Source organism: Coregonus clupeaformis, chromosome 10, assembly GCF_020615455.1.
Source record: "Coregonus clupeaformis isolate EN_2021a chromosome 10, ASM2061545v1, whole genome shotgun sequence".
In the NCBI taxonomy this organism is placed as follows: Eukaryota; Metazoa; Chordata; class Actinopteri; order Salmoniformes; family Salmonidae; genus Coregonus; species Coregonus clupeaformis.
Genome location: NC_059201.1, coordinates 59,608,885 through 59,625,443, shown reverse-complemented (window position 1 = coordinate 59,625,443; position 16,559 = coordinate 59,608,885). Strand labels below are relative to the sequence as shown.

Below are 16,559 nucleotides of genomic sequence, written 5' to 3'. Positions count from 1 at the left end.
CTTTTTAAAATGATGACAAGTATTGCATCGCAGGCTACACAAGTGTTATTTCGTCAGAGCGTTTAAACTAAATACTAAACCATCTTTTGATTTCTGAATGTGTCTGCACCAGGGACTTGGATGTGGCTGCGTTATTGATGTCATGTTAATCAGGCCTTTTGATTTGAACATATGGATTGTTTTAGTTTTTTAGGCTACATTATTTTATTTATGGATCAAGCCTTAGCAGTCGTTCTGATCTCGTTTCCAATGATCAGAGCTTTACTTTATTATGTTGTCTTGCGATGCACCTGACTGTTCAAATTTTTCTGTGCAATAGCGTTTTGATTTGAACTTTTGGAAAGTTTTGGTGTGTGTACTAGGCTTTGATTTAATTCATGTTACAGCGCATTAGTTTCACTAATGTAGGCCTATAACTCCATTCCTATTCTATTCAAAGTTTAGAGAAATTAATCAAATTGGAAATGAGCTATTTTCAGGCTGGTTAATGCGATGCATGTCTGTTGAATTTGGAAGAATCCACCCACACTCGGCCGTGCCCCACCTACTCAGCCAATCAGGAGCCGCTACTGCGGGGCAGGCCATGGCATACTGTATACTTTTGACTAAACAGTACGTGCTAAATAGTATGCAACGATGAGTAAATAGTATGCAGTTTAATTATGTAGTACGCTAGTATGGGTATTCGGACACGGCCAGTGTCTTTAGGGAGGTAGCATGGGGGAAACATTGACCTGACTGCAGCTGTGGTGATCGGCAGCTCAGAAGGCTGTATTGATTCATAGGGAATTTGATTGCAGGCAGCTTCTGTGTGGTCGACAGAGTCGGCTTGCAAGCGAGAACACTGCAGCACGTCACTATGGGCTGCGTGTGCGCGCCGTCGTGTGTTTGTGTGTGTGCAGTCGCTAGTGGAAGCGTGCATGGCTTTGTGGTTCTGGAGACAGGAGCCTGGATGAGGGCTACACTGTGGACTATTACACCAGGATTTGACAGGGCTGGTGACAGACAGAAGGCATGGAAGGAAGTGGTATGGAGCAAGGTGAGGAGGAATGTTCCTTTTTCCTCTGATTGTTGAGTAAGACGTGTTCATGGCTTTTTGGTCTTATTCAGTTTTTGCACTGCCAGTTTGTCTGTTTGCAGCCTTGTCCATTGTTTGCAAGCTGGTGAACTTTCTGTGAGTGGGTTAAGACATCAGCATGCTTCAGTTCGGCTGGCGCCTAGTTGAGCTCGGTTAGGCGAACCAAACAAGTGTACTCGCATACTCCCTTAAAAGACATTCGCTTGAAAAATGAGAAAAAAGCGGCAATAGTACGTTTGTTCATTTTTAGACACTGTAGCCAGTATACATTTCCTCAAAATGGTCAGAATTAATCTACGATAACTCAAGAAATCTGTCATTAATTTTGGCATTTTTGCCGAGGAGATCTTAGTTGCGCAATTATGCATCTGACTAGCATTTTTTTGCGTAACTAGTCCAGTGCGCAAAACAGGCGCACTGGAACAAACATGCACACGGGGAAAATACCCTGGCAATACAAAATACTGAGCTCAACCGAGCTACTAATCCTCACAATGAACAATCACCCACAAGGACAAGGGGGGCAGAGGGAACACTTAAACACGTACTAATGAGGGGAATATGAACCAGGTGTGTGTAATTGACAAGACAAATGGAATGATGAGATGTGGACGTGGGCAGCCTCCCACGTCTCCTCCGCTCGCCGAAACCAGTCATCCACCGCAGGAGCCTCGGTATGGCTCTGGTGCCACGGTTGGTAACCTAAAACACATTGGAATGGCGTTAGGTTAGTGGAGGAGTGACGGAGAGCGTTCTGGGCATATTCGGCCCATGGCAAGAACACCAACAACTCCTCCGGCCAGTCCTGGCAGTAGGACGGCAGGAACCTACCCACATCCTGATTTATCCATTCCACCTGCCCATTTGACTCGGGGTGAAAACCAGAGGTCAGGCTGACCGAGACCCCCAGACGTTCCATGAATGCCTTCCAGACCTTGGATGTGAACTGGGGACCCCGGTCAGACACTATATCCTCTGGGACCCCGTAGTGCCGGAAGACGTGTGTAAACAGGGCCTCCGCAGTTTGCAGGGCTGTGGGGAGACCGGGCAGAGGTAGTAGGCGGCAGGCCTTGGAAAAGCGGTCCACAACGACCAGGATGCTGGTGTTACCTTGGGAGAGGGAAAGATCGGTAAGGAAATCAAATCTCAGGTGAGACCATGGTCGTTGTGGAACTGGTAAAGGTTGTAACTTACCCACTGGGAGGTGCCTTACTCTGGGTGCACACTGAGCAGGAGGAGACATACACCCTCACGTCCTTAGCCAAGGTAGGCCACTAGTACTTTCCGGTCAGGAAGCGCACTGTACGACCGATACATGGGTGACCAGAGGACGGTGACGTGTGTGCCCAGTAGATCAGACTGTCATGGATAAGAGCAGGCACATACTGCAGCCCATCTGGACACTGAGGTGGAGATGGCTCTGTGCGTAACGCCTGCTCTATATTCGCGTCCATCGGCCATACTACCGGCGCCACAATGCATGAGGCCGGGAGTATGGGGGTGTTGTCTCTGGGCCATTCCTCTGTGTCATACAGCCTTGACAATGCGTCTGCCTTCACGTTCTTCGTACCCGGGATGTATGATAGTGTGAAATCAAACCGGGTGAAGAATAGGGCCCACCTGGCCTGGCGAGGGTTCAGCCTCCTCGCTGCCCGGATTTTCTCCAGGTTACGGTGGTCCGGTCAGGGCTCGGACAACAGCCAACCGCTCCCGATCACCAACGTCGTAGTTCTATTCCGCCGGGCTGAGCTTCTTGGAGAAGAAGGCATGGGGCGGAGCTTGGATGACGTGCCCGAGCGTTGAGATAGGACATCGCCTATCCCTACCTCGGACGCATCCACCTCCACTACGAACGGTAGTGATGGATACGGGTGGGCCAGTACCGGGGCTGAGGTCAACAGAGACCTCAGGTTACTGAAGGCCCTGTCCGCCTCAGCAGACCAGTGGAGCCAGGACGGCCCACCCTTCAACAGAGATGTAATGGGAGCTGCGACCTTGCCAAAGCCCCGGATAAACCTCTGATAGTAGTTGGCAAAGCCAATAAAGCGCTGCACCTCCTTAACCGTGGTTGGAGTCTGCCAATTATGCACGGCTGAAATTCGATCTCCCTCCATCTCCACACCTGAGGTGGTAATGCGGTATCCGAGGAAGGAGACGGACTGCTGTAAAAACAGACACTTTTCTGCCTTGGCATAAAGGTCATTTTCCAACAGTCGGGCCAGCACTTTCCGAACCAGGAACACATGCTCGGTGCGCGTAGTGGAACACATTAGAATGTCATCGATGTAGACCACTACACCGCGACCATGCATGTCCCGAAACACCTCGTTCACAAAGGACTGGAAGACGGATGGAGCATTCATCAAACTGTAGGGCATCACCAGGTATTCATAATGCCCCATGGTTGTGCTGAATTCTGTCTTCCACTCATCCCCCTCTCGGACACGCACCAGGTTGAAAGCACTCCGGAGATCTAATTTGGTGAAGAAGCGCGCCCCATGCATTGACTCAGTCAGTGAAGGAATGAGAGGGAGAGGATAACTAAATCGTATTGACTCCTTGTTCAGTGATTGATAATCAATGCAAGGGTGCAGACTGCCGTCTTTCTTCTTCACAAAAAATTAACTTGAGGAGGCGGGTGTAGTGGAGGGACGTATAAACCCCTGGCACAGGGACTCTGTGATGTATGTTTCCATAGCCTCCGTTTCAGCCTGTGACAGGGGATACACATGACTCCTGGGAGGCACAGCATCTACCCGGAGGTTTATCGCGCAATCCCCCGCCCGATGAGGTGGTAACTTGGTTGCCTGCGTTTTGGTAAACGCGTTCGCCAAATCGAGGTATTCGGGGGGAATGCGCACGGTGGAGGTACTGTATGGACTTTCCACCATGGTTGCACCAACGGAAACACCGAGACACCTACCCTGACACTCTCGCGACCACCCCGTGAGAACCCTGTGGGGTTGTGGAGTGCTAACCAAGGGATACCTAGTACCACAGGGAAAGCAGGAGACTCAATGATAAAAAACGTGACTTGCTCGCAATGAGTCTCGTGGGTAACCATGGTGATGGGTGCGGTTTCTACCCTAACAAACCCGGACCCTAATGATCGCCTGTCAAGTGCTCTGATGGGGAGTGGAATGGATAGGGGAACCAATGAAATGCCTAGACTGTGAGAATGCCCTTTCAATAAAGTTCCCAGCTGCGCCTGAATCGACTAGCGCCTTACACTGGGGAACTACAATGTGATCAGGAAAGTGCATGGGTAGGGTACAGTGTACAGCGGAGGGCTCTGAACAAGTGTGGGTGTTCGATACCTGGGGTGATGTGAGAGTGCCCTGCCTGCCGCCTCCAGACCCAAAAGAACGCTGCCGACATCGTGTGGCGTAATGTCCCTTCGTGCCACCAGAGTGACACTGGCGCTGTCGTCTTCCGCATACTCAGATCGCGGCTCCACCTAGCTCCATCAGCTCGTGATCCGAGTTGGCCGGGGTTGGAACGGGCAGACCCCCCTCCAGGATGTCCTCCCGCAGATGGCACCGGAAATGGTCGATAAGGGCCCGCTTGTTCCACCCGGACCCAGCTGCTAGAGTCCGAAATTACAAGGCAAAGTCCTGCGCAGTCCTCGTCCCCTGCCTCAGGTGGACCAGCCACTCGCCCGCCTCTCGACCTTCGGGCGGGTGACAGCCCGAAAGAGGCGAGCAAACTCCCCGTAGTTGTCCAACGCGGCTCCTCCTTTGTTCCAGACCGCGTTGGCCCACTCCAGGGCTTTCCCAGAGAAGCAGGAGACGAGGGCGGACACCTTCTCCCGCTCCGATGGGGCCGGCCTGATGCTGGAGAAGTAGAGCTCCAGTTGGAGGAGGAATCCCTGGCAGAGAGCAGCTGTCCCGTCGAACTCCCGTGGTCGGGATATATGGATCCCTGTGGGTAGCTGGATCCGGTTGCCCAGCTGGTCTCGACAGATCGGGTCCTCTCCTCTCCAGGCGTTGGATGACCTGGAGAACCCGATCCATCGCTTCTCCCAAGCTGGCTAGCATTGTTGAATGCTCCTGGACCCGTGCCACGACTCCAGGCATGCGCTCCTCTCCCGCTGACTCCATTTCGGGTGGGTGATTCTGTGATGCGTGATTTGAAGGAGTCCGGCGCAGGAGGGTAAATCGCAGTATACAGAGTTTATTCCGTAATCCAGCATAACCAGTCCAGTGCTCAAAACAGGGGCACTGGAACAAACAAGCACACAGGGAAAATACCCCGGCAATACAAAATACAGAGCTCAACCGAACTACTAATCCTCACAATGAACAATCACCCACAAGGACAAGGGGGGCAGAGGGAACACTTAAACACGTACTAATGAGGGGAATATGAACCAGGTGTGTGTGTGTAATTGACAAGACAAATGGAATGATGAGATATGGAGCGGCAGTGGCTAGAAGGCCGGTGACTACGAACGCCGAAGCCTACCCGAACAAGGAGGGGAGGCAGATTCGGAGGAAGTCGTGACAAAAACGAACAAAGTCACTAAATGTCGTCATAATATATGCACAAACTGTTTCGTCTGGAAAGCATGCGGATGCCTTTAGGAGGTATCATTTATATCTTACATACAATGGTCTGTTTTCATGTTCTGTTAATTACTTTCGGTCTGTAAGCTACATGAATCGTAGAAAACCCTTACAGTGCTCCAGGGCATTTTCTCTCAGCGCTCTCTACTCTGGGACACCTTTTCACTCTGCAGAGGAAGGGTACCAATTATTTTTTTGTACCCTTCCCTAGATCTGTACCTCGACACAACCCTGTCTCTGAGCTCTACGGACAATTCCTTCGACCTCATGGCTTAGTTTTTGCTCTGACATTCACTGTCAACTGTGGGATATTATAAAGACAGGTGTCTCATAGCAAAGGATCTGAATACTTATGGTCGATAAGGGCCCGATAAGGTATTTCTGTTTTCTTATTTTTATACATTTGCAAACAATTCTAAACCTGTTTTCGCTTTGTCATTATGGGGTATTGTGTGTAGATTGATGAAGGTAAAACATGATTTAATCTATTTTAGAATGATGCTGTAACATAAGAAAATGTGTAGGGGTCTGAATATTTTCAGAATGCACTGTATCAGGAGTCCACTAGCTATAGAATGACGCACAGGCAACCTTTACCTTTCGATTAATTTATTTCCCCTCCTTGCCTCTTTTGACCTCACCCTTTCCCAGTCCCCTCCCACTAACAAGGCAGGCAATATGCTTGACCTCATCTTTATTAGAGGCTGTTCGCCTACTAATCTCACTGCAACCCCCCTCCAGGTCTCTGATCACTACTTTGTTTCCTTTCCTGTCTCCCTTTCTAGCCACTCAGCCCCTACCCAGATGGTCATGCACCATCGCAATCTTCGCTGTCTCTCTCCCACTACTCTCTTCTATTTTATCTCTCTCTTCTGCTCTATCCGTCTGCTTCTTCGACCTTACTCTCCTCCCTTTCTGCATCCTATGACTCGCACTATCCCCTTTCCTCCCGGACGGCTCCGCTCTCCCCTCCTGGCTGAGTGACTGTTTGCGAGTTTACAGAACAGGGCTGCAGGCAGCTGAGCGAAAATTGAGAAAAACAAAATTTCCGGAGGACCTATCAACCTTTCAGTCCATCTCTACCTTATCTTCCTCTGTATCTGCTGCTGAAGCCACTTTCTATCACTTGACATTTAAAGCTTCTGCCTTCATCCCTAGGAAACGTTTCTATCTTCTCCTCCCTCCTTAATCCTCCACCCCCTCCTTCCTCCCTCTCTGCTGATTACTTTATCAACCACTTTGAAAAGAAGGTTGACGACATCCACTCCTCATTCACGCAGCCTATTGAGTCCATTGGTTCCATTCACACAGAACTACCCTACGCCTTGACCTCTTTCTCCCCTCTCTCCAGATCCTGTGACTAGTGAGGTCCAGATGCCTGACAACCTGCCCGCTTGACCCCATCCCCTCCACTCTTCTCCAAACCATCTCTGGAGACCTTCTCCCAATCCTCCCTTCCCTGACCACTTGCTGCATCCCCTCTGACTTAAAAATGGCCAGAGATGCTCCCCTCCTCAAGAAACCAACACTCAACCCCTCTGACGTCAAAAACTACAGACCGGTATCCGTTTGTTCTTTTCTTACCAAAACACTTGACAGGTGCTGTTTCTGACCAACTCTCTCACTCAGAACGAGCTTCTTGACCCTAAGCAGTCAGGTTTCAAGACGGGTCACTCAACCGAGACTGCTCTTCTCTGTGTCTCGGAGGCTCTCCGTACTGCCAAAGCTGACTCTCTCTTCTCTGTTCTCATCCTCCTAGATTTATCTGCTGCCTTCGACATCGTGAACCATCAGATTGTCCTCTCCACCCTCTCAGGGCTGGGCGTCACAGGCTCTGCACACTCTTGGATTGCATTCTGTCTGGCAGGCCGATCCTTCCAGGTGACGTGGAGAAGATCTGTGTCTGCACCACGTACTCTCACTACTGGTGTCCCCCAGGGCTCGGTTCTAAGCCCTCTCCTCTTTTCTCTATACACCAAGTCACTCTGCTCCGTCATATCCTCACATGGTCTCTCCTATCATTGCTATGCGGATGACACTCAACTACTTTTCTCCATCCCCCTCTGCGTACCTTGCAGATATCTCAGCTTGGATGTCGGCCCACCACCTCAAGCTCAACCTCGACAAGACGGAGCTGCTCTTCCTCCCGGGGAAGGCCTGCCCAATCCAAGACCTCTCCATCACGGTTGACAACTCCACGGTGTCCCCCTCCCAGAGTGCAAAGAACCTTGGCCTGACCCTGGACAACACCCTGTCGTTCTCTGAAAACATCAAAGCATTGACTCGCTCCTGCTCTACACATCCGTAGAGTACGACCCTACCTCACACAGGAAGCGGCGCATGTCCTAATCAAGGCACTTGTCCTCTCCCGTCTGGACTACTGCAACTCGCTGTTGGCTGGGCTCCCCGCTTGTGCCATCAAACCCCTGCAACTTAGGCTGCAGCCCACCTGGTGTTGAACTTTCCCAAGTTCTCCCATGTCACCCCGCTCCTCTGCACACTCCGCTGGCTTCCAGTCTAAGCTCGCATCCACTACAAGACCATGGTACTTGCCTATGGAGCAGCAAGAGGACCTGCCCCACCCTACCTTCAGGCTATGCTGAAACCAAACACCCCAACCAGAGTACCCAGTTCTACCACCTCTGGTCTCTTGACTTTTTTCCGACTTACTAGCTTTGCTGATAGCTACTTTATTGAGTAACAATGTACTTAATGACTGTGATGTGTGGTTGTCCCACTTGGCTATCTTAAGATTAATGCACTAACTGTAAGTGGAGGTAATATGTACATGTAGGTAGAGGTAATGTGACTATGCATAGACTGTTACTACTCTGTTTATTATCTATGACTAGGGTGGCTGGAGTCTTTGGCCAAAAAAATGATGCCACCACCAGGTACTGCTAATGTATATATTGTATACTATGCTAGCTCACTGCTAATGTACATAGTGTGATTATGGTGCTACGTCCTGCTCGCTAGCCCAGTGCTATTAGCCGCTACGTGGTAATCTGTAGTATTACATTGTGTACATTACAGCTATTACTGTTACATAGCGTTGCTATTACTGTTAGCCTGTGCTACATTGCTATTAGCCTTTGCTGATGTGTAATAGGTTCCCTGTTTCTTCTGTTCCATTACAGAAAACCACTTCACTTTCATCTATTCCCTCAGTCTACTTCCTATTGCCGTGTGTGTATGTGTGTCTGTTTGTTGTGTGGTAATAAATGTGTGTTCTGTACATCTGTCTCCTACTGGTCATTCACCCTTCTAACCCGAGGGCCCAGGCCGATTTGTACCTATAACTTAAACTGCCACCTCTTTTGAGACCTCAGCCATTTGGTGGCACTCTTTTTTTTATGAATGCTGAACCTGTGTGTTTTCCATCTCACAATCCTAAGTGCTCCATTCAAGGTGTGTGTGTGGAGTTTGACCAGCTGACACAAGGCTGTGTCCTAATGACAGTGGTTGGCCTTCTCTTTTTCAATGGTTCAACCCAGCCAGAAGACTGGGAAAAGCAGTTGTTGACTGATGCAGGGGGCAGGCTCTCAGGTAGCGTCTGTCCAATCAAATGCTAAACGGAGGAAATGCCAAATAGTCCTGCGAGCTGGCAACGAAAGGGTTACCACAGAAGACTGCGTGTTTCCGTTGCTGCTTCCCGCAGCTTGGTACAGAGCCTGTTTCCGTGGCAACAGCCCTGATTCCAACTGGCGCTTGGGAGTCTGTTTCATTGACGTTATCCTCATACCTGCATGAGGCAGGCTGCAAATAAGCGCTGCGCGTGAGAAATTGCATGCCTGAGTCGTCCCATATACCCCTCCACATGTGCTCAGCCTTGGTTTATAAATATCATGTTGCTCAAAATGGGCCCGCGCCAATATTAGCCCTTATCACATGAATTGTGCCATATCTGCCTTCGCTACACACAATTCTCTGCTGGAAGTGATTCGCTGTTAGTGCTCATGGCTACAATTTGTGAAGTTATAAGAACATTCTATTGTTGCTTAATTACAACTCAAGGACTTTTCTTTCACCTTATGTGTCCTTGAGTTTTAATGAGTTCTGGGTCTACTTTTGTATATTTTGTAACTGTAGCCGTAAAAGTACACATCTTGGCATGAGTCTTGAATACAATTATGGTTTCATGTGCTCATCATTTTGTAACACAATATTAACACAAAATAATTGAGGAACAGATTTAGTCAAATTGGGTCAGACTCCGACACCCTGGTGATGGATGCCGATCTCACCTGTGTGTATGACCTTCACTAATGGATTCATTTAGCTCTTGTCTATACATATGTACAGATGACCATGTATGCCAAAATCATGTTTAAAATCTGGGCACCCCCATAACAAATAATGCCCCCCCCCACTCTACCACGCCTGGGTTGTGCACATCTTTGCTATATCACAGAATCGCTAGACCAGCGCGGGCCCTCTTGACTGACATCTTGCATTTCAAGGGCTAGTCATAATGTATCATGGGAAGGGTATAGATTTTATTTCTTCATATAATTAACTGCATTATGACAGACCAGCCGTTCATTTGAGGAAGGGAGAGGGGAACATGGAATTGCAGAGGATTTTTAAAATGCAGAACCGTAAAGGAATTCTGAGAATGGCATTAAATATTTCACAGAGGATTTTCAGGCTTTGGGGTTTTAACCTCTAATTTGATACAGAAACATTTGTCACTATATTAGGTTCTCTGAATATGTGCCAAATTTGACTGAGGAAGACTACACCTAAAGAAATAAAGAAAGCCCAGTGGTAAAATCCTAGACATTTCTGGTGGATTCGTTATTTTCTAAAGCCATTTTGTAATGATTCAGAACAATGACTGGATTTGCATTTGCAGTTAGCCCACAGTTCTGTGATCACTCTCATTATGAGTGCAAGATAGAGGCATGACACTTTTATTCTATCCTTTTATCTTGGGTATTTTCATTGCGTCATTAACACATCTTCTTGTTTTCTTCCAGATGTCCACAATCCACTTACTGAAGCACACTCCAGCTACAGCATCCTCTACTGCCACTGACCAAAATGCACAAACTCCATTTTCCAGCGGACCCCTAGACTCCAAGGACCAGATCAGGGTCCTAGGCGGCGGGCAGACCAATCACTGCATGGCCCACGCCAAGCACCCCAGGATGGGCGAGGCGGGCACCAGCTCAGGCAGCCTCAGCCCCTGCGCCCCCTCGTCACCCCTCAATAGCGAGGAGGACGACGGAGGGGGCGGGCGGCGGGCAAAGAAGAAGAAGAAACGAAAGAAAAAAGACAAGAGGGGCGAGCCTGGCGCCGCCTGGCAGCACAAGGGCTCAGAGAAGGACACCAAACCAAAGAAAACGAGGGAGCAGAAAGAAGGGAAGGAGCTGCTGCCACGCAAGTCCAAGGCGCCCAAGAAGTTGAAGGAGGTCAAGGTGAAGGAGGTGAAGTCACCGAAAGAGACACCAAAAGAGGTGAAGAGAGGGAGGAAACCCAAGGTCCAGGTGCAGGCCCCGCCCCTGCCCAAGCCCCCTGTAGAATGCAAGAGTGCACCATCTCCTCCCAGGCAGAGGGGCCGCAAACCCAGGTGAGGGGCTTTTTACCACTTGTGCTTTTGTTTCTCGAATGATGGGTCACAACCAGGTTCTCTTGGATGGGTTGCTGTTAAAGACTTAGTTGTATTTAGTTAGAGACATGGTTGTGTTTTTCTAGTGGGGCATAATACAATTCAATTAATTTAGGTGGGTTATAACTCAATGGTTGGAAGTCAGACTCACTGCTGCAGTTGAAGAGATGTTAGGTTTTTCCCAAAGGGGAGATTTTCCAGGTTGTACCATGTCCTTGAACCTTTGTGTTAGGTGATGTAGTCGTGGGAGTTGGGAGATTAATATTCATCCGGTGCTAATATTTAGCAAAATTCTGTTGTCTGGTTTGCATTTCCGCAGCAGTGTGGGGGGCATTTTCCTAATCACTCTGCAGGATGGACAGATTTGAGATAGGAATACTGTGGGCAACCTTTTTTAAACCTATGCACTCTTATCTACGTTCCAAAAAGATGACGTTGGGGGAAAAAAAACATAGCCATGAAAACAAAATTGCCCACTCATCCAGCTGTGTGGTATTCTCTGCTAGTATACCTGCCGAGATTTGAGGAGGTAAGGCAATAAACACACATTGCAGGCGTGACCCCCTGATCAATTGAGTACAGATTACAAACATTCCCTAGTTCCAACCATAGGAAAAAATATATTAGAACAGACATTCTCTAGTACTTCTATTTCTATGGTGCCAACCCTGCTGTGCCTCTACAGAGAGCAAGTCCTCCAAGGGCCGGTACCAGTGGAGAAGAAGAAAAAGGGCAAGAGGAAAAGCGTGGCTGTCCTCCAGGAGGCTGGAGAGAGCGATGACGCGGCCTCCCTGTCCGCGCTGGTCGTGGGGGGAGAGGAGAGCATCGACTCCCTTGACAACACGGTGAGGAACTGACTGACAGCATGAGGGCTGGTGGAAGGGCAGGATAGGCTGAGTGACACTTGCTTCTCTAAAACCTCACCATTAAGATGTTTTTTATGTAGTAGTGTACATTAGTATAGCTGTGTGTGTGTGTATAATTAATGTGTAGCCTATACTATATTCTTAGATTCATGTCGATTTTCAGTTTACTTGAAAGCGGTGGTTTGTTTAACACCACAATCTACGTACTTATCATGCTGACATTCCCAAGGAACACGTTTTTATCAGTATAAAGAATGTATCTATACACAGTAGATATTGCTTGAATCGAATGCACTTAGTGTAAACCAAATGTGTTTACACTAAGTTAACCCAAACCGCCCCTTCAACCCCCTTCTCTCTTTTTCTCTGGTAGAAGCGGCGCTCGGGGCGACAGGTGAAGCGCAGAAAGTACAACGAGGACCTGGACTTCAAGGTGGTAGATGACGATGGGGAGACCATCGCCGTGCTGGGGACGGGCCGTATCCCTGCCCTCAACGCTGCCACTCTCGCCTGGCAGGCTGAGGTAGCAATCTTGTTCTTTCTCTTTGTCTTTGGCCGTGTCCGAATACTCGTACTAACGTCCTAGTAGGCTTTTTGGATATGCCAGAGTAGAAGGTTTTATGTGAAATTACGAAAAATGAGTTCCAGGATGTCATACTCATTTAGACGTTTCATCAAGTATGAATTCGCTGCACTATTGAGGAAGAGAATCGTCTTTTCAGGCACACGTGTGTTTGACAACAGCTGATTATCAGATAAGGGAACGGGCTGTACCAAAATGAATGAATGGCAGGGAACAACCCAATTGCGCGTTAGATGATGACTTCTCATTATGGATGAGTGAATGTTTGTTGCTTTCTTCAGTGGTTCTTAAACCAGTCCTCAGGGACGCCCAGCCATTCCATGTATTTGATCTATTCCAGAGCTAGCACACCTGATTGAACTTGCCAACTAATGATCAAGCCCTTGATGAGGTAGTTCAGGGGGTCCCCGAGGAGAAGTTTGAGAACCACTAGCTTACTGCATACGATTTTACTAAATAGTATTTAGTATGGTTTATACATTTCGTAAGTAGTTGGCTACAAAGATTTTGGACACAGCCATAGTTTCTCCTCTCCCCCTCTCTCTGCTGTGCCCAACCTCTGTCCCACTCAGTAAGGCCAACCACACTCTTACCCTGCGTGAGTAAACCCCTCTCTCCCCTCTCCCCCTGTCACAGGAGCCCCCTGAAGATGAGGCAAACATCATTGAGAAAATCCTGTCGGTTCGAACTGTGAAGAAAGAGGTACACCGCCCGACACACACACGTTTCCCGTATCATTTTGTTTCAGCAGTGGATGCCAAGATTTATTTTGTTGAACGACTGAGAAGTTCACTTTTTCAAAATTACATTCTACTCCGAAGAGCATGAACATGTGTTCTCTTCCTTTGAAACACGTGGAAATCGTGGACAGTTTAATTGTATCTCTTGAGCTCAATGACATCACTAGCCAATTATACTGTATATTAACCCAAAAAATAATGTATCTAGCGTAACTTTACTATATCTTAGCTAACAATTATTACATACATCTATTGATAAGGTTGGCTACACTTCCAGGATTACAAGCTAGCTAGATACCTTAGAGGCTTCTCAGATGATCTGATGAGAATCTGAGGAAGATATGTAACTTGTCACTCGGATTTTCAACGCAGGTCTCGGCAAAAAAATAATATAAACACTACCATTTCAAAAGTTTGGGGTCACTTAGAAATTTCCTTTTGTGCTGATTAAAGAAGCAATACAACTGGCCTTCTTGAGACTAGTTGAGTATCTGGAGCATCAGCAATTGTAGGTTCGATTACAGGCTCAAAATGGCCAGAAACAAATAACTTTCTTCTTAACTCGTCAGTCTATTCTTGTTCTGAGAAACGAAGGCTATTCCATGCGAGAAATTGCCAAGAAACTAACTAACCAGAATAGAAAGAGGAGTGGGAGGCCCCGGTGCACAACTGAGCAAGAGGACAAATACATTTGAGTGTCTAGTTTGAGAAACAGGCAGGTCCTCAACTGGCAGCTTCTGGCAGCTTCATTAAAAAGTACCCGCAAAACACCAGTCTCAACGTCAACAGTGAAGAGGCGACTCCGGGATGCTGACCTTCTAGGCAGAGTTGCAAAGAGAAAGCCATATCTCAGACTGGCCAATAAAAATAAAAGATTAAGATGGGCAGTCTGAGATATGGCTTTTTCTTTGCAACTCTGCCTAGAAGGTCAGCATCCCGGAGTCGCCTCTTCACTGTTGACGTTGACTGGTGTTTTGCGGGTACTATTTAATGAAGCTGCCAGTTGAGGACCTGTGACACGCCTGTTTCTCAAACTAGATGTCTACACTGTACTTCTGATCAATTTGATGTTATCTTAATGAACAAAAGCAATTTTTTTCTTTCGAAAACAAGAACATTTATAAGTGGACCCCAAACTTTTGAACGGTAGTGTATGTATGTACAGTGGGGAGAACAAGTATTTGATACACTGCCGATTTTGCAGGTTTTCCTACTTACAAAACATGTAGAGGTCTGTAATTTTTATCATAGGTACACTACAACTGTGAGAGACGGAATCTAAAACAAAAATCCAGAAAATCACATTGTATGATTTTTAAGTAATTAATTTGCATTTTATTGCATGACATAAGTATTTGATACATCAGAAAAGCAGAACATAATATTTGGTACAGAAACCTTTGTTTGCAATTACAGAGATCATACGTTTCCTGTAGGTCTTGACCAGGTTTGCACACACTGCAGCAGGGATTTTGGCCCACTCCTCCATACAGACCTTCTCCAGATCCTTCAGGTTTCGGGGCTGTCGCTGGGCAATACGGACTTTCAGCTTCCTCCAAAGATTTTCTATTGGGTTCAGGTCTGGAGACTGGCTAGGCCACTCCAGGACCTTGAGATGCTTCTTACGGAGCCACTCCTTAGATGCCCTGGCTGTGTGTTGCGGGTCGTTGTCATGCTGGAAGACCCAGCCACGACCCATCTTCAATGCTCTTACTGAGGGAAGGAGGTTGTTGGCCAAGATCTCGCGATACATGGCCCCATCCATCCTCCCCTCAATACGGTGCAGTCGTCCTGTCCCCTTTGCAGAAAAGCATCCCCAAAGAATTATGTTTCCACCTCCATACTTCACGGTTGGGATGGTGTTCTTGGGGTTGTACTCATCCTTCTTCTTCCTCCAAACACGGCGAGTGGAGTTTAGACCAAAAAGCTCTATTTTTGTCTCATCAGACCACATGACCTTCTCCCATTCCTCCTCTGGATCATCCAGATGGTCATTGGCAAACTTCAGACGGGCCTGGACATGCGCTGGCTTGAGCAGGAGGACCTTGAGTGCGCTGCAGGATTTTAATCCATGACGGCGTAGTGTGTTACTAATGGTTTTCTTTGAGACTGGTCCCAGCTCTCTTCAGGTCATTAACCAGGTCCTGCCGTGTAGTTCTGGGCTGATCCCTCACCTTCCTCATGATCATTGATTCCCCACGAGGTGAGATCTTGCATGGAGCCCCAGACCGAGGATGATTGACCGTCATCTTGAACTTCTTCCATTTTCTAATAATTGCGCCAACAATTGTTGCCTTCTCACCAAGCTGCTTGCCTATTGTCCTGTAGCCCATCCCAGCCTTGTGCAGGTCTACAATTTTATCCCTGATGTCCTTACACAGCGCTCTGGTCTTGGCCATTGTGGAGAGGTTGGAGTCTGTTTGATTGAGTGTGTGGACAGGTGTCTTTTATACAGGTAACGAGTTCAAACAGGTGCAGTTAATACAGGTAATGAGTGGAGAACAGGAGGGCTTCTTAAAGAAAAACTAACAGGTCTGTGAGAGCCGGAATTCTTACTGGTTGGTAGGTGATCAAATACTTATGTCATGCAATAAAATCCAAATGAATTACTTAAAAATCATACAATGTGATTTTCTGGATTTTTGTTTTAGATTCCGTCTCTCACAGTTGAAGTGTACCTATGATAAAAATTACAGACCTCTACATGCTTTGTAAGTAGGAAAACCTGCAAAATCGGCAGTGTATCAAATACTTGTTCTCCCCACTGTATATACATTTACATTTAAGTCATTTAAGACGCTCTACACACACACTCTTAACAACAAGGTCTCTGTGGATTAGCGATTTATTTGATACATTTTTTCTCCTTTTTTTCTCTTCTTTCCAGGCATCCCCTGAGGAGACACCGGAGGAGTCGGAGGAGTTCTATGTCAAGTACAGAAATTTGTAAGTGTGCTTAGCAAGGTGGAAGGTGACAGTGACTCTCTTTGATAACAGACGTTCTGTAGCATCAAATAGTCCGATTCCTTTGAAGAATTCTTATGATGTTATAGCTCTCGAGAGGTTTTCAAAGCTGCGCCCAATCAAAAGGAGGATTTTCTCATTTTGTTTAT

The 16,559-nt window shown here is 47.5% G+C and overlaps 1 protein-coding gene across 5 annotated transcripts in view; it reads left to right on the top strand.

Annotated features, from left to right (window-relative positions):
- Positions 1-16,559, top strand: part of chd6 (chromodomain helicase DNA binding protein 6) — a 101,556-nt gene that overhangs the window by 17,344 nt on the left and 67,653 nt on the right. For all 5 annotated transcript variants that reach the window (XM_045223100.1, XM_045223098.1, XM_045223097.1 and 2 more), the window contains exons 3-7: positions 10,626-11,218; positions 11,943-12,102; positions 12,497-12,646; positions 13,343-13,408; positions 16,334-16,392. In XM_045223100.1, coding sequence (XP_045079035.1) covers positions 10,626-11,218; positions 11,943-12,102; positions 12,497-12,646; positions 13,343-13,408; positions 16,334-16,392 — 1,028 coding nt within the window. The remainder of the gene's footprint in view (positions 1-10,625; positions 11,219-11,942; positions 12,103-12,496; positions 12,647-13,342; positions 13,409-16,333; positions 16,393-16,559) is intronic.